The sequence below is a fragment of the Bidens hawaiensis genome, unplaced genomic scaffold, assembly GCF_021521415.1.
Source record: "Bidens hawaiensis isolate Kalapana, Puna unplaced genomic scaffold, B.hawaiensis_p1.1 tig00002477_1, whole genome shotgun sequence".
Lineage (NCBI taxonomy): Eukaryota > Viridiplantae > Streptophyta > Magnoliopsida > Asterales > Asteraceae > Bidens > Bidens hawaiensis.
This window is the reverse complement of record NW_027491136.1, coordinates 422,277-444,824: the sequence shown is the minus strand read 5'-3', so window position 1 is coordinate 444,824 and position 22,548 is coordinate 422,277. Positions and strand designations below refer to the sequence as shown.

The following is a 22,548-nucleotide window of genomic DNA, read 5'->3' as shown; positions in this document are numbered from 1 at the left end:
TCATGTAAACATTTTCCTATTTTATCAAACCAATCAATTATGTTATATTTGGAAACCCCAATAAATAAGTTATAGAAATATTCTAGATGAATGAATATATATATATATACAATTTCGTTAAATATCCTATTAGTATGTTAAATGTTAACTTTTGAATATGTTTTAAAGAGATTTTTAGAGATTTATGAATTTCAAAATTTTGTTTATCACAATTATTTATGTCCTATTAGAGCATTCCCAACCCATTCCCCAAAATTACGTGAGAAGGATTTGTAAATTATAAGGTGGGGTTATGAGTAGAGGAGAAATAAAATTTATATGGGAAAATTAAATTTGAGGTTTTACTATAGATACTGTATAATTTTTTAATATTTTCATAAAGTAGTTGTTAGTGAAAGAGAGAAAAAAATATGATGATAAAGATATAAAAATTATTATTTAATTAAACATGAGAGAGAAAATACAGTGTTTTTTAGTGTAAATGTGTAATTATATGATATATATGGATATAGGGTAAGAAACGAACTGGGAATGCTCTTAATCAATAAAATATGTTATTACATATATTATTAAAATTAACTTTTTTGTTGCATATTTTAACCACCCGTACAGCGTACGGATAGTATCCTAATTGTTATAATAATTATTATAGTAGTTATTATTAATTTATTATAACTATTATTTTCTTTGAACGACGGCTCACTCATTCATTTCCTTCATACTCATAAACTACATAAAAAAAAAAAAATCACCTCATGTCAGGACCTGGTTTTCTCTCTAAAAGACAACCCAACATAAACTAGAATAATTTCATACGCTTTCTCTTATGAAATACTATTAAATAGCATAAAACACTTTTATTAGATTTTTTTATTGATACACAAACCCTTTTATTAATCCGTTTTCACTTTATTAACATAGCTATAAAACCCTTGAGTCTTTATTGTATATCCTTGATACTTTCGTAAATCAAGTGGTGTACTAATTGAAGTTGATTTGACCATACTTAGCTTGTTGACTCGGGGAGAACAGCCCAAAATGCCTCTCTTCCTCATTTCCACCTTTCCTGTTTTCATCAAACATCGCAAACAAATACGTCTCTATAGATCGGCCCGGCTTCAAAGGCGTGCCAGCATTCCCTCCAACATGCGCGATCAAATTCCTAACATAAGTTCCCGCGTTTCCCACTGTCGCTACCGAGCCACCACTTGAAGGCCACCCACTCTCTGACACCACAATCTCAACATTCTGACCTCCAAGGCGCCCTTGGGCGGCGTAATGCGCGTCCAAGATGGCGTCAAAAAGGTTAGAATATTGTCTACCGTTGTCATTCACCACGGGCTGGGACGCGGTGAACAATGCGTACGGGAGATTCCTCCCAGGGTCACTAAAATAAGGGTAGATGTTGGCTAACATTGGTTGGTTATTTTGCGCTAGAAACCTTACTATCGGTTCGATAAACCCTCGAACGTTGTCACGAAACGCGCCAGCGCTTGGTGGGAACGAGTTCCCTAAAAGACCGCTATAGGTTGCGGTCGAGACCTTAATTTGGTTACCGAGACCCGCGTTTCTAACGGCGTTAAAAATATTTTGCAAGGCCGGGAGTACGAAGCGTACGTATTGACTATTCCCATTATTCGGGTCAACTTCATTACCGACGGCTATGTATCTAAACCGGACATTGGAGTACCGTTGGATGTTGTTTCTAACCCAAGTGTTAGCGGCATTTTGATCGTTCAGCGACTGAAGAGCGTCGTTAGGGACGCCGATCATGAGTTCAATATTGGTTCCTCGAAGTGCTTCGAGTGTAGGTTGATTCGGGTCGTAGATCCGCATCTTGGTTATGCCGGTTCTTTGGTAAAGGCTTACCACATCTCGTGGTGAGGGTAAATTGTCACCGAGTTGACCATAGCACACGCCTACGGATAGTGCATCTATATACAAACAATTACCAAAATGTTAGTCATCTTACTTTAGAGATTTATAACATGTAAAGTTGTAAATATATTAATGGAGATATTAATACATAAAACTACTATTAGAAACTCATGTATTACGAGTTTAATAAAGAACGCATTAAATAGCTTGTAATGAAAATTTGGAAATTGCAAAATGATATGATATGATATGATTGAATTATGCATAAGTATTTTAAGTAATAAAACAATAACACTATAAATGAAAAGAAATATGGATAAGTTGAGGAGAAAGTTTGTCGGTGTGATGAAATTAATTATTTTTTGGAATTTAAATTGTTTCATTAATATTGCAAGTTGTGAATTTATATTCTACGAATAGCTTAATAGTGAAATAAAATATGGGGTAAAAAAGTAGATTAAACTCATAAAATTACAACACGTGAATAATTAGTTATTTATTAGGTATAGGTATATTGGGAAAACATATATACCAAAAGGAGTTATAGAGCTTTATGAATATTAAAATAACTGAAATACAAGTTTTATACTATGCATGATAATGATTTAAACAAATTACACATGTGTAAGTTATATTAACTACACAACACCAATATATTGTAGAACTTGAACCACAATATCAACATAATGTTGGTTTAGAAATGAACATTACCCTTAATATAGGCTATATGTATTTGTGTTAGTTATAAATGATCACACAAAATAATGTTTTTGCTTGATTTCGAAAGAGAGGAAACCTTTGACTATGAGAAGATTTAGAAGTAGACCGAATAGTAGTAGCTTTGTTGTCATGACTTCGGGCTTATGAAATTCTCTTTGAGATCCATCCATATATATATAGGAAAATATTATATTAATGGTTCATTTGGTTTGTTTAAATTTTGATTTTCGTCCTCCCAAGTTTATATGTTTTACTTTTGGTTCCGAAGGTTACATTTTATTACGAACTTGATACACTAACAAACTTTACAAATGGGTGTTAAAATGACAAATTTACCATTTTTGTCAATTGAAGTTAATAAATCAAAGTCCTCGAGCTGATTCTATATTCGTTTTCCTTTCTTCTCCCCTAAAAGTCGATAATATTAATAAATAAGCACACTCTAATAACCACGACCGCTTTGACATCCTAACTCCGTAAGGCCTGATCGAACACGTGATACTCCCCTCTTTGTTTATGTGGCCACCCCTCATCCCTCCAATATCATGTTTAGCAATTAGACGGGTGATTTGTGTTTCTGGAACATAAAACGAAAACGAAAGGTATTTTTTCGTATGCGTGTGATATTGTTGTGTTTTGGGGATTTTTTTCTCATGTCTGTTTTAATTACGCATTTAATCAAAAGGGTAAAAGTTTTCTAACAATTAAATACTTTTTAGCGTTATCTGTTTAGTAGCAAATTCGTGGCAAAGTGTTAAATGTTTAAGGTGCATAGTTTCTAGCAGTTAAGGACTATATCCAAATTCGAACATACCACGAACCTATTTGTGTAATTTTTCTTTTAACCTATACTAGTCAAATTTAATTGATGTGGTACAATAATCAACCTTATTTTATTTAATAAAATAAAATTAGAACTTACGATAGGATATTTCCATTCTCCACACGATGAGTCTATTAAATCATTCCATTACTATTTGAGTCACTTTCGATATTGAAAAGTCTTTTAGTCAAGAATATAATAAACCTGTTTCAGACCGTATTTAACTATACTAGTGATTAATGCTATGAATGGTAATGTTGAATAAAAAACTATCCGACTAAAACTACCAATCACATTTTTAGTTACAACTTTTTTTTTATATTTCTACAAACCACCCAATGGAAACCAGTGGCTATAGTGTCTTCCATGATCTTTTAAATGGTGGATTCTTTGTTGTTAGAAAACTTTATTTCGAGTTTTTCCAAATACACTAACATGTTGTACTTATAATATCTACGATTGTCTTTCTTATTACACCCAAAATCAAAATTTTGATGGTTGAATGTCTTTTAGTGAGAATGTGTATGTCGTTTGGATCTTTAACCATTGCCTTATAATGGTCCAAACCAAATATGCAGCTTCATGATACGAATAAATGGCCGAGCGTCTCTTCAAACACTCCACGTTAAAGTGCATAGATTCGATGTGATCAATGACAGAAATTTGTGTGGAACTAAGACATGTATGATATTAGTAACACCCTCTAGGTTACCTGAAACCAATCACCTACATGTATACAACATTGAAATCAAATATATTATAAAATTCTAGAAAGTATAATAGCTTGAAGTTAACTTAAGTATTCTTTTTAACACTTTATATTTCAATTCGGTCTCTATGATAAACTTAAGATCGAGTTTTAGTAATGGGAACATGTAATCTTTAACCACACAAGTTTATATAAACGGATCCCTAATACCCTTGGGAAATCCGTAAGCCTAACAACAAATAAGTAATCGACTTTCCAAGGGGTGTGAAATACTAGTTTGGACTAAAATTACCCTAATTCATCCAAAAACCAAGTCATTTTGAATAAATTGTTAAAAGAAGAATGCTTTCTTATATCTCAAAGTATGTTAATAAAATTATAAAATTTATCTAAAATTATCTAAAACCTTGCTAAAGTACTATAACCCCTTCAAAGTTCAAACATGCAATAGTATTTCCACATAGTGGATCCGTTATTTCTCCAACTTAAAATTTGAACTTATTTTTCCCTAACTTAAATTTTAAACGTGTGTTTTACGAAAGATTAATATTGAAATTTTCCAGTAGTCCATAATTTGATAATAAGTAAAATTAGGATAGAAAAGTACAAGTTTATAAGATGAACAAAAAATTAATAGACATAAGAGTAAATCATATAGATGATCATGTGTATGTCTATTTTGCAACTTTATTTCTTTTTATAATTTACATACAAGATCCTCATTCACATGTCAATACTACTATTGATCCTTGCTACTATGTGACTGAAAATATATGTTATTTCCTAAATAACAATTATAGCATTTATTAAAGACAACCATTGTTTCGTTGTGTATAATTGTTTGTCAATCGAGTGTGGGGGTGTGTTTGTTTGTAGGCTCGTGTGCATGTTTGTAAGTTTGTTGATTTGGTTTTTGCTTTACGTGGGTTCACAGTTGGTCCTTCATGAGTTCATTCGTGTGTGTTTCTGAATTTGATCGTTCAGAAATTCGCGTGTGTATTTGTTCATGGAGGGACACGATATATGGTAGCAAAACCAAAAGAAGAAATGAAAGTATGGATATTAAACTTACAATATAAACATACATACCCTAAAATATTATATGGACCCTAAAATGTGTGCGAGATGAAATCATGAAACTATGGGTCTTAAAATGTTTGATTTTAAAAGTATAAGAAAATTCAATGCACGTAATTTCTAGTAATTTTGTTTTCTTTCCTCCATATAAAAGAAAAAAAAAACCCCTCAAAACTTATGTTGACGTTTAAAATTTATATTTTGTTTTTTATGCAATTTTTTCAGGCCGCCACATGACATTGACAAAATCTCTCATTCCAACGCAAAGACAAAAAACCCCTTTGGATCCTGCCTAACAATAGAAAATGTCACTCTTTAATATGCCTAAATACAAACAAACATCTATGCCTAAATTTGAATGATCAAACTTAATTCCGATGGCAAAATAAACAAATAAGTTGATGTATTCTATTTTATGACAAGTTGATTATTAACTTACCAAACATTTGAGGTTTTGGATAGATAAAATTGAACAAGGAACCTAAATAACATAAAATAACGAAGTAAAACCACTTTTGTAAATGTGTTGTACTTTTACAAACGAACATCACATCTATAACTACAATAGGCGTAGATCGCATTCGTGTTTTGCCTTTTTTCATGTGTATTAATCTATACGCCCTTTGCTACATAATAAATGGATAATATATAATCTATGTGATCTTCAATCGTGTATCACACTTTCAGTTGCGTATACTCATAAGTACGCCCTTTTATTTGAGGAATCACTGTAATGTGTGAAACCAAGCTGTGTGATATGTGCGTGTTCACGTTTTCTAGCGCAAATTTGTTTTTGTTGGTCCACTTGATCCATCTATTGACTATTGCTTAAATAGAAAAAAAAATGATTAATCAACGTCAAATCAATCTAAAATATCTCCTAAATAAATGTTTGCCTCTCTCCATCATATAACGAGTATCTCTACCCACACATTAGGGTAGTGTCTGTGTTTGTACAATTAGAGATATATATACAGTAGTCAAGTTTACGTTATTATTAAGAATGATCCCTACTTAAATAATTGAACCGTATTAACCCAACACAAAATGTTGGTTTAGTTTTATGTTTTCTGAAAAACTAGTTTTCCAAATCCATTTCGGTTTGCTTGTACTCATCCCCGAAAAACATAACCGAATACGTAAAAGCAAAAACACCAAGCCAACCTATAAAGTGGAAAAACCAAACCGAACCAGTGAAAAAAATGAAAAAAAAAAAAAAGCTAATCGAACCCGTAAGCGACACTAGGGTTTGTATTTGTTTTTGTATTTTAACGTTTATCAATTATTCTTTGTTTGTTGGATGGATTAAATGATTTTGCTTCAATTTTTGTTTTGCTTTATAATTTTTACAGTTGAATGTCAAGTAATTTGTTTTTGGGTATTTTTTTGGGTCCAAAATTTGAAACCCAAATGAAAGAATAAATAAAACAAAAGGCGAACCAAACCCATCGTGAAAACTGAAAGACCAAAATCACATAGTTTTCGAAACCGAAAAACGAATTTTCGGTTTTTGGTTCAGTTTCAGCCCAAAATCAACCCAAACCGACCATGCACACCCTTAAGTCTGTCAAAAAAAAAAAAATATACGTTCAATCAAAATACGTTGGCTCTCTTTTTTTTTCCGCAAATATCCACATATAATATGTTTGCATGGTACTAAAATTTGTACTCTGGAGCTTATCAGAGCTAAAAAATGATGGAACCTCGGCCTCACACGATGGTGCAACTTTTTGAGCATTTAAGTGGTAAAATATGGTTTTGCAAGTTTCCGGCCCAACCCAATTAACCAGGCTGATCTGAGACCATTATACTTTTTGGGTACGAGTCCGGTCCAAACATATGGAAGGTTTGAAAATGAATTTTATCATATTGCATTGAATATGATTTTTTATTTTATGTTTTGCAAATCAATACTTCTTGTAGATGTTGATCACTTGACATTTTAGTATGTTACAAAATCAAAGCATACTATTTGCTTTGTTTTGCTATATTAGTTGACTTGTTTTAGAGCTTCACTTTTATTTGTTGTAATCTAAGTCGTGATCCCGTCTAGAGGTGCACCCTGAAATCGGTTAACCGGTTTCTAACCGAAAGTCTAACTGGTTACTAACCGGTCCAATCCTAACCGGTTACTAATCGATCCTAACCCCTGGTTAGTAACCTGTTTATATTATGATTTCAAAACCGGTTACTAACCAGTTAACCAATTTTTTTATTATTATTTTATTAAAAACCGGTTATTCGCAGACCGATTAACCAATTTTTTTTATTATTATTTTATTAAAACCGGTTAGTACCCAACCCAATTAACCGGTCTAACCGGTTATTTCACGTAAAGAAAAACCGGTTAGAAAATTAACCACCTATAGGTTAAACGGTTAACCTATTTGTGCACCTATACCGTCTATCATGGATTTTAATTTTAACATGACAGAATTACAAATTTTTTCCTTTAAACATAGCTGATTTATGAATCAGATCCTTTAAAAAGTTTACTTTCAGTCGGTGTCCTTTATAGGACATGTTTATTTGATTTTCGTCATTTTGACTAACTGTCATCCAATTCCTTATTTAACTTGAACACATGTAAGGGCAAAACAGTAATTTCCACATGTTTATTTAATTAAAGACCTAAATACAAAACAAATTAAAAACAAAGCATTATCTTTCTCTCTCACTACCTCCTTCTCTCTTTCTGTATTTCTAAATCCAACATCAGATCATCACCAGCACCAATAGCCAAGAGTCAGCCGCCAATACATCACCTTGGACACCACCATTGAATCTCGTTAGCCTTTTCTCTATAAGGACACACACAATTAAATAAATAATTGTGCTCAACAAAATAACTATTTGTGTTATATATTCAAATTCAAATATTTAGATTTAGTCAAGTTTCTTATAGAAGTTAGTTAGCCTCCTAAGTTAGCTCCTGTAAATATGCATTTACATTATTATTTATACGTGGAATGTAAATCAACATAATCATTCAAAAAGCCAACCAAAAAACCATCATTCATGTTACAGCTACAACCCACTTCAACATTAAGCTCACTACCACGAACTTTACTGTATGGCGCAAGCATGTTCAGTCCACGCTCATCGGACTTGAACTCGATGACTTCATCACCGGCAACACTAACCCATCGGCGAAAACTATAACAGACAACAACGTCACCAAATCAAACCCAGACTACGTAGTCTGGTATCGCCAAGATCAGATCTTGTTTAGCGCCATTCTCGGCTCTTGCTCCGACACCATTCAGCCAGTGATCGTTTCTGCATCCACCGCGAAAGAGGCTTGGGACCGCCTCATAGCCATGTTCGCTAGCACTTCCCGGTCAAGGATTATTTCCTTGAAATCAAAACTTGCCAAAAATCCGAAAGGAAATAGGCCCGTTTATGATTTTTTTAAACGAGATGCGCTCCATTGCCGATGAACTAGCACTCATTCAGAATCCCGTTCATGAAGAAGATCTTCTTGTGCATATTCTCAGCCAACTTAGTGAGGAATATAGTTCGATTACTGGAGCCCTCAAAGTCCGGGAACAACGGGTTACATACCCGGAACTTTTTGATAAGCTCGTTGACTTTGAACGGTCTCTCAAAGAAGCCAAAGCTGCTGCTCCTCCCATAATACCCACAGCCAATTTTTCCCAAAAGGCAACGGGGTCGTTCGCAATCCCAGTCCTTTTCGGACTCCTCCAACAGGAACTCCCGCTTTCAAGGTGGCTCTCAATCAAAAGGAAACATGCCCTCTAACTACCAGACGGGCTCATCAACCCGCAACAACAAATCTAATATGTTTTGTCAATTCTGCTCAATTCCGGGTCATGACACGAGTGAGTGCCGAAAGCTTGCAAAATTTCTTAAAGAGAATAACATAATTCTCGGTCCAGCTCCTACGGGTCCTATTGCCAACGCAATCTTTTCCAGGTCTTTGGCGACACCGGAATCCAAACCGTGGATGTTTGACAGTGGTGCCTCCCACCATTTAACGTCATGTCCGTCATCACTCCATTCAGTCTCAGAATATGGAGGACCCGATGAGATCCTCCTAGGTGATGGTACAAACCTCTCTATTTCTCATACCGGTTCTGCAAATATTCATACTTCCACTCGTAAATTAGCTTTACCAAACATTCTTTGTGTTCCAAAACTTAAAAAGAATATTATTTCTGTTACAAAGCTATGTCGTACTAACCATGTTTCTGTTGAATTCTTTCCTTTCCATTTTTTTGTGAAGGATCTCAATACGGGGGCCCCACTCATGCGAGGGGAGAACATCAATTATGTATACTACATCAACCATTTAACTCCAAGTCCTCAAGTCAACTCCACCGTCTCGGCTTCTCGTATCCAATGGCATCACAAACTTGGACACCCTTGTTTACGTACTTTCAATAATATTTGTAAAGACTTAGGTCTTCATTTTAAGTCTAGTTCTGCTTTTCATTGCCAATCGTGTGCTATTAATAAAAGTCACAAGTTGCCATTTGGACCAAATACATTTACTGCATCTAAACCATTGCAACTTCTTTACTTTGACGTATGGGGACCGGTTCAAAAATCAATTTATGGTTCTTTAAATTATGTGGTGTTTGTTGATTATTACACAAAATATATTTGGCTATTTCTCATGAAATATAAATCTGATGTTGCTAAAACTTTCCCTCAGTTTAAGCTACTTGTGGAAAAATACTTTCAAACGCCTATCATTTCCATTTTCACCGATAATGGTGGCGAGTACCAAGGACTCGCTTCATTTCTTCAATCCATGGGTATATCTCATTACACCACACCTCCACACACACCCGAACAAAACGGTATTGCCGAGCGCCGTCATCGGCATATTGTTGAGACCGGTCTTGCACTACTACACTATGCGGGCCTTCCTCTCAGTTTTTGGTCACACGTTTTTCAAATTGCCGTCTACCTTATCAACCGTCTACCGACACCTATTCTTGCAAACAAAAGTCCTTTTCTTTCACTTTATGGCACTTCACCTAGTTACACAAAGCTCAAACCCTTTGGGTGTCGTTGCTACCCATGGCTTCGTCCTTACTCAACCTCCAAACTTCAACCGCGCTCTCAACCGTGTATTTTTTTAGGTTATTCCTCGGATAAATCCGCTTATAAGTGTCTTGATCCACACACTCATCGTCCATATCACTCTCGACATGTGGTGTTTGTGGAAGATCAATTTCCATAAAAAATCCTGCAAACACTCCACCCACTCTCCCAACAGTAGATGATTTTTTATCTTTTACTAAATTATTGATATAACGTTTATTATACGTAAATCCTGTATATATTTTATATAATATTTTATTAGTTTTGGTCGGTTTCTTGAAAGATTTGTATACTACTAACTTAGTTTTATGTTTTAGGTTTCGGGTTATAATTCCGGTGAAAAGAGGGCGAAAAACGAGCAAAAACAAGCCGAACCGGAGAACCGACGCGTCAGGAAACGAACCGGACCGAACCAGGATTGAATCGGACCAGACGAAGTGGACCAGACCCCCCCTGAGGCCGGTGCGCCGCGCGACGGGATGGGGGAAGCCCGCCGCACAGCGCGACGTGTGTGTGGCGGTGTCAGAATTCCAAAATCTTCCTGTTTAACCGTCTTAACCTATTTTTGGACCCTTGTTACCTATATAAAGACCCCTAAACTTACCATTAATCATGCCTTAACTCCACATCCGAATTTGGTGAATCCCGAGGCAACCAAGAAGAATTTTCAGCAGCTTTGGAGTCGAAGAATCAGCTGGTGTTGCGCACATTGGTTGAAGACGAAGAACACGGGTTTTATCTTTTGTTTCTTTCGTTTTCATTTATTTTACGCCCTGAATTCTTGTTTGTTTGTTTCGTTTAATTTTAAGATGCTAGGCTAAACGTTATAGACTGCCTAGGCTTATGATAAACTTATCTTGACGTTTTGATTTGATTTGGGATTATTTACGTTATAGTTTTTATGATTTAGTAAAAGATTTGCTTATAATTAAATGATGCGTATGATTGCTTAGGATTATTTGATGAGTTTTATTCCATAGTTTTCGTTGATTATTGTTTGTCATCTGATAGGATTGCTATTAGGTCAATTACTCTGTGTTCTTGATTATTTTATGATTTGATTTCGCGATAAGATCTTAGGAATAATATTGTTAAATAAACCTAAGTGAGCTGCTAACCTAAAATCTGTAAAGTGCCAGGTTATTGATAAGTCTTTACTATTTAATCTTGCTAGATTTAGTTCTTCGTAAGGAGTCCGTCTAAGGTTGATTATATATTATTGTTTATCAAATCAATTAATCATATTAAATTGCCTTTGATTTCCGCGCTGTAAGGTAGGATTTCGTATAAAGGAACTAAATTGTAAACAATTGGTTGACCGTAAGCGAACTTGATTTTTAAATACTGGTGTGCGTTAAAATTTGTGAGAAATCCATAGGTTTTCTCTTGAGAAGGGTTAGGGGTCCTATTTGTTTTTTTCTTTTAAGTGTCTATTTTACGATCACAGTCCATAACTAAATATTTTCCCGAGTCAATTCATTACCAAAATTTGGGGAAGTCTAGCCTAGGTAGTTTTCTCATCATCATCATATTTTCACAACAAACTTTGCTTTCGTTTAAATTACTTGTTTTCTTAATTAGTTATTAAATATAATATAAATTAGTATTTTAAATAAAAACCCCCTTAAACAAATATAAATAATAAGTCGTGTTTTGTAGTCGAGTCTAATTAGCTAGTAAACGTAATTTAAAGAGTCTCGTGGGTTCGATATCCGGACTTACTTAGCTGTACTAGAGTCGACCGGTTCACTTGCCGGTTAGTAGTTTAGTTAAGTTTAAGAGTCTAGAATTTATTACTTAGTGTCTAGATTAGCGTGTTTTTATATAACTACTTTTAGCACATCAATTATCTTCTCCATCCATACATGTGGGACCTCCCTCCAACACTACCCATCCACCCTTGCACTCTGATTCATCCATGCACTCTAATATACTTCCTAACATGCAACACACATATAATCCATCACCTTCCACTACAACTCCCTCCTCACCCAATTCATCTCAAAAATCACAGGAAGCGGAACCGCACATGTCTCCATCGTCATCTCCCATTAACCAATCTCACTCATCATCGGACTCAGTTCCGTCATCTCCTCAATCACCACCTTCAACCACCTCACCAACCACTCCCTCACCCTCTTCTCAATCTATTTCTTCCTCGTCCACAAGCAACCCCCCTTCACCAAACTCTTCCACTCGCCCACCACGTAAAAGAAAGCCTAACACAAAATACTATAACTCTGCCTTTGTCAATCATACCACCCTTCATCCTATACCGACCGCACTTGAACCCCACACTTATAACCAAGCATCAAAAGATCCTCTTTGGCAAAAAGCCATGGATGACGAGTATAACGCATTGCTTCACAATCACACGTGGGAGCTCGTTCCTTCACATTCTCGTCAATCGATCGGTTGTAAATGGGTGTTTCGTATAAAACGCCACCCGATGGTTCCATTGCTAAATATAAAGCACGCCTTGTTGCGAAAGGTTTTCTTCAACAATATGGCAAGGACTATTTTGACACTTTTAGTCCCGTCGCAAAACCCGTAACCATCTGAACCGTTCTCTCTATTGCTCTATCACAGGGATGGTCGCTTCAACAACTTGATGTTAATAACGCCTTTTTGCATGGCACGTTGCAAGAAGAGGTTTACATGGTTCAGCCACCTGGCTATGTTAATCCGCAATATCCGAACCACATTTGTAAACTAAAAAAATCACTCTACGGCCTTAAACAAGCTCCACGAGCTTGGTACTATGATGACCGTCGTTTGAGTCATGCAAAAACCTAATTAACCTAAGTAGCTAAGGTAAGTCAGGTATCGTATCCATGTCTGGCTGTCTGATCTGGTTCTAGTTTTGATTTTGGTTCTGGTTTTGACCTTCCATGTCTGGCTGTCTGATTTGAGCTCGGTTCTGCCGAGCTAACCGTTCGATTTCTGGCTTGTAAATCAGCGGAGAATTTCTTCCTGAATGGCGGGTGTGCATAAACCTGTTACCTGCACAACGAACACACCCCGCGTAAACTGGGAAAATAAAGTAAACTAAGCTAAAAATAAAAATAACAACTAAATTAAACGAAGAAATCAATTAAACAAAAACACTAAGCGCACTAACTCCCCGACAACGACGCCATTTTGATGACCGTCGTTTGAGTCATGCAAAAACCTAATTAAACTAAGTAGCTAGGGTAAGTCAGGTATCGTATCCACCAGGAGTATGTGGTCAGTGTAATGTGCAACTAGTTTCTAGAATTATGAAGTAACTATCAACAGTGCTGATCACATTAGCAATTGATTGGGTTTTAATATCAAGCAAATAATTAATCAAAGATTCAATCAATAAACAAAGCAAATCACACCCGGAAATTCAAGTAAGTAACTAACAGCAATCTCATGCAACCTAACAGCTTAATTATCTCATGTCAACTACAGACTGACTAACCGGTTAAACCTTAGGCATCCACGCTCACTAACACACGACACTGGTTATCAAACGGTCCCTGCCAGTGTGACTCAATTAAGGGCAAACGTATGCTTTATTGCAATTAACAGGTCAAACAATCCTATGAGCAATTATTATAGCAATCGACAAACTAATCGTTCTGATCGAAATAAACCTAAACCGACTGATTGTACGAACATACTAAACATCAATATTCATAGATTAAGATCAAAACAATTACAATTAGTTGTTCTAGTTCATGAGAAATAAACTGAAAGATTACAAACTATACACCCCGGGTATGACTCGAAGGAACTAGCCGCGCTTCGGCATCTCTCGGGCCTCGGTTATGATCTGGTAGGCCGTGTATGATGCTTAGAGAGCGATGGGGGCTCTCTCTTCTGCTCTGAAAATTTCCTGGAAGGTGTTGAATGCCGTCTAGGTTCGTCAAAACGTAATATAAAAACAAAGCCTAACTTTCATGATTCTGGGGACCATCGCGTAGCGTGATGGTCCTCTCTCCTGGTCCATCTCGCTACGCGATGGACCAAAGTCAACACAGTCATTTACAGGGCATCGCGTAGCGCGATTCCCCACCTTCAACACCCATCGCGTAGCAAGTTCACATGATTGGCTCGGTAAGCGTGCTGGACATCCCGGGTCTTCATTCCATGCTCGTACAGGTCCAAATTAAGCGCGTTAAGTATCTGCGACCTGAAACACAATAAACATGTATGAAGTACCATAGTTCCTGTGACAATCCTCGATTTCGGGTCAAATTGTATTTATTTTGTATTTGTTTTTATGTTGTAAACCGACCCGATTTATATCCCGAACCTTTCAAATATATAAAATATTGGATTTTATGTTACTAAAACATTCCCGCTTGTCTAATTTGAAAAACCCCTTTTACGGATTCGAAAACGGACTTAAAACGCGCAAGATACATCAAAAACGAACTTCCGATGCGAACCGACGTGCTGACCAGCAGCAGACCAGCAGCCCATTTTTTTATTTTTTATTTTTGTTGTTGTTTTGTGACTTGTCTTGACCCTCTTGCATGCAAACCTTGATATCACACCCCATGCTTGACCCTTTCAACCCACTCTATATATACACCCCTATCCCCTTCATTAATCCTTGCTCATTCATCTCTTTCTCTTCCTATTCTCAAGCATTCAAAGGCGTTCTTCATATTTTTTTGGCAGTTTGACTTTCCAAAGTCAAACTGACCATAGTCTTACATTATAATCAACTTGTTAACACTTATTTATACTTGAAAATTATTATACAACATATATATAATAACACCCTTTGTACCTTCGGTGGGCATTTCTCCGGTCTCGGTCGGTTAAGTGTCCGGCCCATAAGACAAAGCTACATGGAGGACTTGTAGTAGTCCTTGATTATATATATTTTCCGCATCTAACTATCAAACTAGTTATACTTGTTTAACTTCTGCTCATCTTAGTTTTATTTTACATTTTGAGTTCCATGGTTATGGGTTTGTAGAGAGTAGCCTCGGTTATTCCGTAAATAGCTCCAAACCGGAAGCCGAACTCTTGTTTACTAGTTTGTTTAAATAGTTGTATAAACATGTTTTATGTAAGATTTGAGTTTCTAAAATCATTTTAATTAGTTCCATAGTTATGGGTTTGTAGAATCTAACATCGGTCTTATCCAGAAACAAGATCCGAACCGGAAACCAAACTTTCGTTTAAAGACTTTGTTGTTGACTTTTTGTATGTAAAACTTTGGTATTATTATTTATAAATTATTTTACAAGTTCTATGATGTTTGGACATGTGGTAACCATTCTTGGCCTTATTCCAAGATAAAAAAACCGAACCAAACCGAACTAAACCAAGTTTACTCGCTTAAGACACACAAGCGTGTTTTTAACCATTAAAGCTTATATATTTCTTTAAAAATACTTTATAAACTGATTTTAATTATTTTCACAAAGTACTCGGAATGTTGAATCCAACTTGATCCTATAACAAAGTTTGGACCAACTAAACCGAACACTCGATTAACGGACGTTGTTAGTTTTAAAACAATAGAACTACATACTTGGTTAAGTCTCTTTAAGATTTATTGAGTTATCTCATACATTTATTATTTTGGGAAAGTTGACTTTGGGTTTGGTCAAGTCACCAAGACCCGAACCGACCACCCGAACACTCGTTAAAACCCGTTTTAGTATCTATATTATAAAGGGACTTGTTTTCTTGCATTTTTACCCACCTTATTACTTAACATAGGTTGAGTAAAATTAAGGCTAGATACTTTAACCCGGTTTCGAGCAAACTTACATTTTTAAAGGACTATTATTATAATTTCTTAAATATTTACATTTTAAACCTTAAACTTTAAATTGTTTATATTTCTTATCATTTATTTTCATTTAAAGACTTCCGAGACAACTTTTCTAATACAAGACTTCTTCTCCTTTAGGCTTCGTTCGTTAAACTCATCGTTCCGGTTAATCTCCAAATCATCAAATCTTTCAAGTTTATTACTTGAATGTGAGTATTTTCATCCCCCGTTTTCACTCTTTTATATTTTGTGGGTGACATTGCAAACTTATTCAAATCCAAATGATTTATACTTGAGTCTTAAACCACAAACTTTATTGTATACTTTACTTAAATAAATGCTCGATTTGGTGATTATATGCTTATATGCTTAAGTGCTAATGTGTTTACCGCTTTTGGATGGTTGATTCATAAATCCGAGTATATCTGGCATCCCCTTATAGAAAGGTGTCGTTAATGTATTCTTATTAACGATTTCATACAAAATCCGAGTATATTTGGCATCCCCTTATAGAAAGGTGTTGTTAATGTATTCTTATTAACGATTTCATTTATCTAAATTGTTGCTATTATTTATTGTTTTGTATACAATTTGTGGAATTTCATATTATATATCTATTGTTCAAAAACTATGAAATTGCTCACCAACCTTTGTGTTGACAAAATCTATTTATGCAATGTTACAGGTTTGACTTTAGGTTGACTCGAGGACTTGAAGAAAAAAAAAACGTTATCGAGACTATTAGGATATTAGCAAAACGAACAATATATTATTTACTATGATTTGAATTCGGTTATTTTATGAACAAGTTATGTGACTCTTAATGTTTTTATGAATTTAAATGAGTTGATTAAATATTGTCACTTAATAGTGTCGTGTGTGATGAACAATCGGTTGCGCCCCGACGTTTCCGTCATGGTCGGGGTGTGACAGTTCCAAAACTAAACGAGTAAAACAAGTAAATTAACACACATAAATATGTACAAATAAACCGAACATCAACATGGCACTCACGGCTTTCCTACTTGAATCGGGCTTTCAAAAATCGCTTGCCGATGCTTCACTTTTTGTTTATAACCGTGACGGTGTAACTTGATACTTCATGATGTACGTCGATGATATCATTCTCACAGGAAATAACTCCCATTTTATTAATTAGTTTGTCAACACCCTTGCAAAACGTTTTTCAATTAAAGATTTGGGTTACCCTAGTCATTTCCTTGGTGTTGAGATCATTCCAACCCCTACCGGTTTGTTCCTATCCCAACACAGACACATTCTTGATCTTCTAACTCTCCATCACATGGATGGTGCTAAAGTGGTAACTACACCATTGAACTCCTCAGAAACACTCACCCTTGACCATGGTACTCCCCGGGTGGACCCGACACCATATCGTAAGCTGGTCGGCTCGTTGCAATATCTTGCATTTATGCGACCAGATATCTCATTCGCGGTAAACCAGTTATCACAATACATGCACTGTCCGTCACAAACACATTGGCAAGCTCTAAAATGCCTACTTCGTTATCTAAAAGGCACGTTATATCACGGTCCTTTTTTGAACAGGAAGTCACCATTGGAGTTAACTGCCTTTTCAGATTCTGATTGGGAGGGGTGTTCACTGCTGGTCGATCCACCACGGCATATATTTTATATCTTGGTTCAAACATAATCTCTTGGAAATCAGCCCGCCATAAATCAGTTTCTCGATCTTCCACGGAGGCGGAATACAAAGCTCTTGCAAATGCAACGGCTGAATTATTATGGGTTCAACATCTGCTCAAGGAACTTGGTCTATCAATAAAAGATCCACCTCGACTTTACTGTGATAACATGGGTGCTACTTACCTATGTGCTAATCCTGTGTATCATTCTCGCATGAAACACATTGCGTTGGACTACCATTTTGTAAGAGAGCTAATCGTTGCCGGTGCGCTAAAAGTTCATCATATCAACTCTACTGATCAGCTCGCAGATGTTCTTACGAAGCCACTCTCACGGGGGCCGTTTTTATCCTTAAGGTCCAAGATTGGAGTCTCCGATGGATCCTCCATCTTGCGGGGGCGTATAACGACACACACAATTAAATAAATAATTGTGCTCAACAAAATAACTATTTGTGTTATATATTCAAATTCAAATATTTAGATTTAGTCAAGTTTCTTATAGAAGTTAGTTAGCCTCCTAAGTTAGCTCCTGTAAATATGCATTTACATTATTATTTATATGTGGAATGTAAATCAACATAATCATTCAAAAAGCCAATAATTCTCTTTCTCTATATTCTCTACCCACCACAACCAATTTCCGGCGAATCTTGACTTAAAATTTTACGGGATCTGGCCAACCAAAACCGGTTCAACTACAATAAAGAGGAAGACGAACAGAGATAGTCACGAGACGAATATTGGAAAAGTTTGTTGGTTTAATTTTGGGTGAAACCACCCTTTCTCACTGCTTTCGTGGTGTGCTTAAACACAAGCCTGGCCGCGGTGGCGTCCTTTGGCTTCTTCTCCGTCTCGACTGCCAGCTTCTTCTCTGTCTTTGGTGCCATTAATTTGAGAGATTGTTAGTAAATTGAAATTCTAGGGTTTGGGATTTGGCAAGATTCGATTTGGTTGTGTTTGTGTGAGAATGGAAAGAGGTTTCGAAAGTGGCAAGCACCGTTTATGAAATGAAATTCCCAAATCTCTCGTTGGAAAACCGAGTCGATCCCATCTGTTTTGAGTTTTGACGCAAGGAAGCGGTGATGGTGACATATGGTGAGGTTGAGTGTAGGTCCATGTCAAATATTTGATTTTCATCTATATAAAGAATTAAAAAATTAATTATATGTGTTAATTTACCTTTTGACCCTCATATGCATTACATGTGCTTCAATTTAAAGAAGGAATTGGATGACAGTTAGTTAAAAGGACGAAAATTAAATAAACATGGTCTATAAAGGACACCGCCTGCAAATAAACTTTTTAAAGGATGTGATTCATAATTCAGCTATGTTTAAAAACATAAATTTCTTCCTAACCCAATCTGAGACCGACCCACTCCTTAGTGGTCCAGTCCTCTGGTTTGAATTTCCAAACAATCGAGTTACGGTTTCAGGCAAACCTGTCCGGTTTATTGTTTACAACCCCCCCCCCCCCCCCCGATGCACAAAACTGGAATTTAGGCCAAATTGAATTGATTTTGAAACAGATTGGGATTGAGTCAAAGAAAGACAAAAAACCGGATCGTCCCAAGCCGGTTTTAATCTGGTTTGGTTACGTTTTAACTAGTTTACAACGGATATGCTCTGAAATCAATTTCAAGCTGGTTTCACCCAGACTGGTTTTTGGATTCGGTTTGGATGTTCACCTCTACACACCCCTAGCTACGTCACGATGGAAATATGTTGCGTCAAGAAACACGTGCCGGTCATTGACTGATTGATGATTTTTTGAAGGTTCAAGATCGTTTTGATAAAGTCATTAAAATACATATTTTTAGAGCATATAATATAAGTTTTGAGCTTCAACTTAGGGGCTGTTTGGGATTCCTTGTTTTCACCTTCTTATAACTTATAAGGAGAAGTCACAAGTTACAAATGTGTAACTTATCAACATTTTCTATCACATAATAAGGAAACCCAAACACTTTCTTTTAACTTATCATAAGTCATAAGCTATAAGGAGGTAAAAATAAGAAATCCCAAACACCTCTTTAAACACAACAAACCAACCGTTTATTAATCCATTTTCAACTTATTAACCAGGAACAAAATACATGAGATTTTATTTCATATCCTTATTATTATCATAAATCCTGTCAACTTGTGCTAATTGAAGTTGAGTTGACCATACTTTGGTTGTTGACTTGGGGTAAAGATCCCAAAATGTCTCTCTTCCTCATTTCCTGGTTTCCTGCTTTCATCAAACATTGCAAACAAATACGTCTCAATAGACCGCCCGGGCTTCAATGGCGTGCCCACGGTCCCTCTAACGTGCGCGATCAAATTCCTATAATAAGTTCCCGCATTTCCTGTATTCGCCACTGGACCGCCACTTGAAGCCCACCCACTCTCGGACACAACAATCTCAACATACCCACCACCAAGGCGCCCTTGGGCCGCATAATGCGCGTCCAAGATGGCGTCAAAAAGGTTGGAATATCGTAGACCGTTGTTAGGGTCAGTCACCACGGGTTGGGACGCGGTGAACAACGCGTACGGGAGATCCCTGCCCGGGTCACTAAAATAGGGGTAGATATTCGCTAGCATTGGTTGGTTGTTTTGTGCTAGAAATGTTATTATCGGTCCGATAAACCCTCGAACGTTGTCACGAAACGCGCCATCACTAGGTGGAAACGATGTCCCTAAGAGCCCGGTGTAGGTTGTGGTCGACACCTTAATTTGGTTACCGAGACCCGCATTTCTAACAGCGGTATAAACATTTCGCATAGCCGGGAGTACAAAGCGTACAAATCGACTGTTCCCGTTATTCGGGTCAACTTCATTACCGACGGCTATGTATCTAAACCGGACATTGTTGTACCTTTGGATGTTGTCTCTAACCCATGTGTTTGCGGCATTTTGATCGTTGAGCGATTGAAGAGCGTCGTTAGGGACGCCAATCATGAGTTCGATATTGGTTCCTCTTAGGGCTTCAAGAGTAGCTGGATTTGGATCATAGATCCGCATCTTGCTTATGCTGTTCCTTTGGTAAAGGCTTATAACGTCTCGTTCGGAGGGTAAACCATCGCCATTTCGACCATAGCACACGCCTACCGATTGCGCATCTATATCGAAACAATCATCAAAATGTTATTCATCATTCTTATACGTGTTTATATATATATATCGGAGAGATCTAAAGACTAACTATCGTATATTGCGAGACCATGTAATCTTAAATCTTTTTCATTAAAAGAATAGTTGAAATACAATGTTTATTTATCGTTTCTTTGAAAGTTAAAAAAATGAACAAATTTGATTATATATATTTAACTTACTACACAAATTTTCCCTATAGAAGTCAATCAATCAACAAATTAATCAGTTACGTCTGCTATAATCCCAACAATAAAAAAGCTATCAGTAAAGTTCGGAGATGGTGTAATATAGGTAAAGTATATTTCAATCTCAAAAGATAAAGAGGATGTCAGAGTGTGAGTAAGTATACAAACATTGATGCATTACACAAACAATTGTTTTGACTAAAAACAGAAAGAGAGCAAACCTTTGACTATGAGAAGATTTATAAGTAAACCAAGTAATAGAAGCTTTGTTGTCATGACTTCGGGTTTATTAATAGAAGCTTGCGCGTGGCGCATAACACAAAACTAAAGTCTACGCGTACGCGCATGCAACATCTGCACGTGGCGTGGGACATAAAGTAGCTCGTAAGCCGCCTCACGCGCAAGCTCCACTATTATTACAGCTCGTAAGCTGTTATTGTTCTTTTAGCTCGTAAGACGCCTCGCGCGCAAGCTTTATTATTCATACAGCTCATAAGACGCCTCGCGCGCAAGCTGTTATTATTATTACAGCTCATAAGACGCCTCGCGCGCAAGCTGTTATTATTCTTTTAGCTCGTAAGACGCCTCACGCGCAAGCTCCACTATTATTACAGCTCATAAGACGCCTCGCGCGTAAGCTGTTATTATTCTTATAGCTCGTAAGTCGCCTCACGCGCAAGCCTCATTATTATTATAGCTCGTAAGCCGCTACTCGCGCAAGCTTTATTTTTCTTATAGCTCGTAAGCCGCAACTCGCGCAAGCTCCATTATTATTACAGCCCGTAAGCCGCCTCACGCACAGGCTTTATTATTATTATAGCTCGTAAGCCGCAACTCGCGCAAGCTTTATTTTTCTCATAGCTCGTAAGTCGCAACTCGCGCAAGCTTCATTATTATTCTCATGGCTCGTAAGTCGCCTCACGCGCAAGCTTTATTATTATTATAACTCGTAAGCCGCAACTCGCGCAAGCTTTATTTTTCTCATAGCTCGTAAGCCGCAACTCGCTCAAGCTTCATTATTATTCTCATGGCTCGTAAGTCGCCTCACGCGCAAGCTTCATTATTATTATAGCTCATAAGCCGCCTCGCGCGCAAGCTGTTGTTATTCTTTTAGCTCGTAAGACGCCTCGCGCGCAAGCTTTTATTATTCATACAGCTCATAAGACGCCTCGCGCGCAAGCTGTTACTATTCTTATAGCTCGTAAGTCGCTTCACGCGCAAGCTTTATTATTCTCATAACTCGTAAGCTGCCTCGCGCGCAAGTTATGTTACATTATTATCAAGATGCGCGCCCCATCTTTTATCAGGCCTCGCGCCACTATGATGTGTGCCATATCTTATTTAAGCCAGGGCACCATCATCATCATAGGGACCGCAACATGTCACCATCATGAAGAAAACCTCCCAAAACTCAAAGACAATAAAGACAAGGCCAAAGAAAAGGGAAAAAACCGCTTCATAGCCTAACATACCTCATAAAGTCCAGCGCTCCACCTAGACGCTTGC

General features: G+C 36.7%; 1 protein-coding gene and 1 pseudogene across 2 annotated transcripts; both read right to left on the bottom strand.

Annotated features, from left to right (window-relative positions):
• Positions 1-981: 981 nt before the first annotated feature.
• Positions 982-21,327, bottom strand: LOC143619657 (glucan endo-1,3-beta-glucosidase-like). Of its 2 annotated transcripts, none has more exons than XM_077091539.1 (2): positions 21,264-21,327; positions 982-1,934 (listed from the first exon to the last, which is right to left on the bottom strand). In XM_077091539.1, exons 1-2 carry the CDS (start codon positions 21,316-21,318, stop codon positions 982-984), a joined length of 1,008 nt encoding a protein of 335 aa, XP_076947654.1. In that variant the 5' UTR covers positions 21,319-21,327. The 2 variants fall into 2 exon arrangements, with proteins under 2 accessions (XP_076947654.1, XP_076947653.1); XM_077091538.1 differs by lacking the exon at positions 21,264-21,327 and adding an exon at positions 2,675-2,737.
• Positions 19,865-20,819, bottom strand: LOC143619658 (glucan endo-1,3-beta-glucosidase pseudogene; annotated as a pseudogene).
• Positions 21,328-22,548: the final 1,221 nt, after the last annotated feature.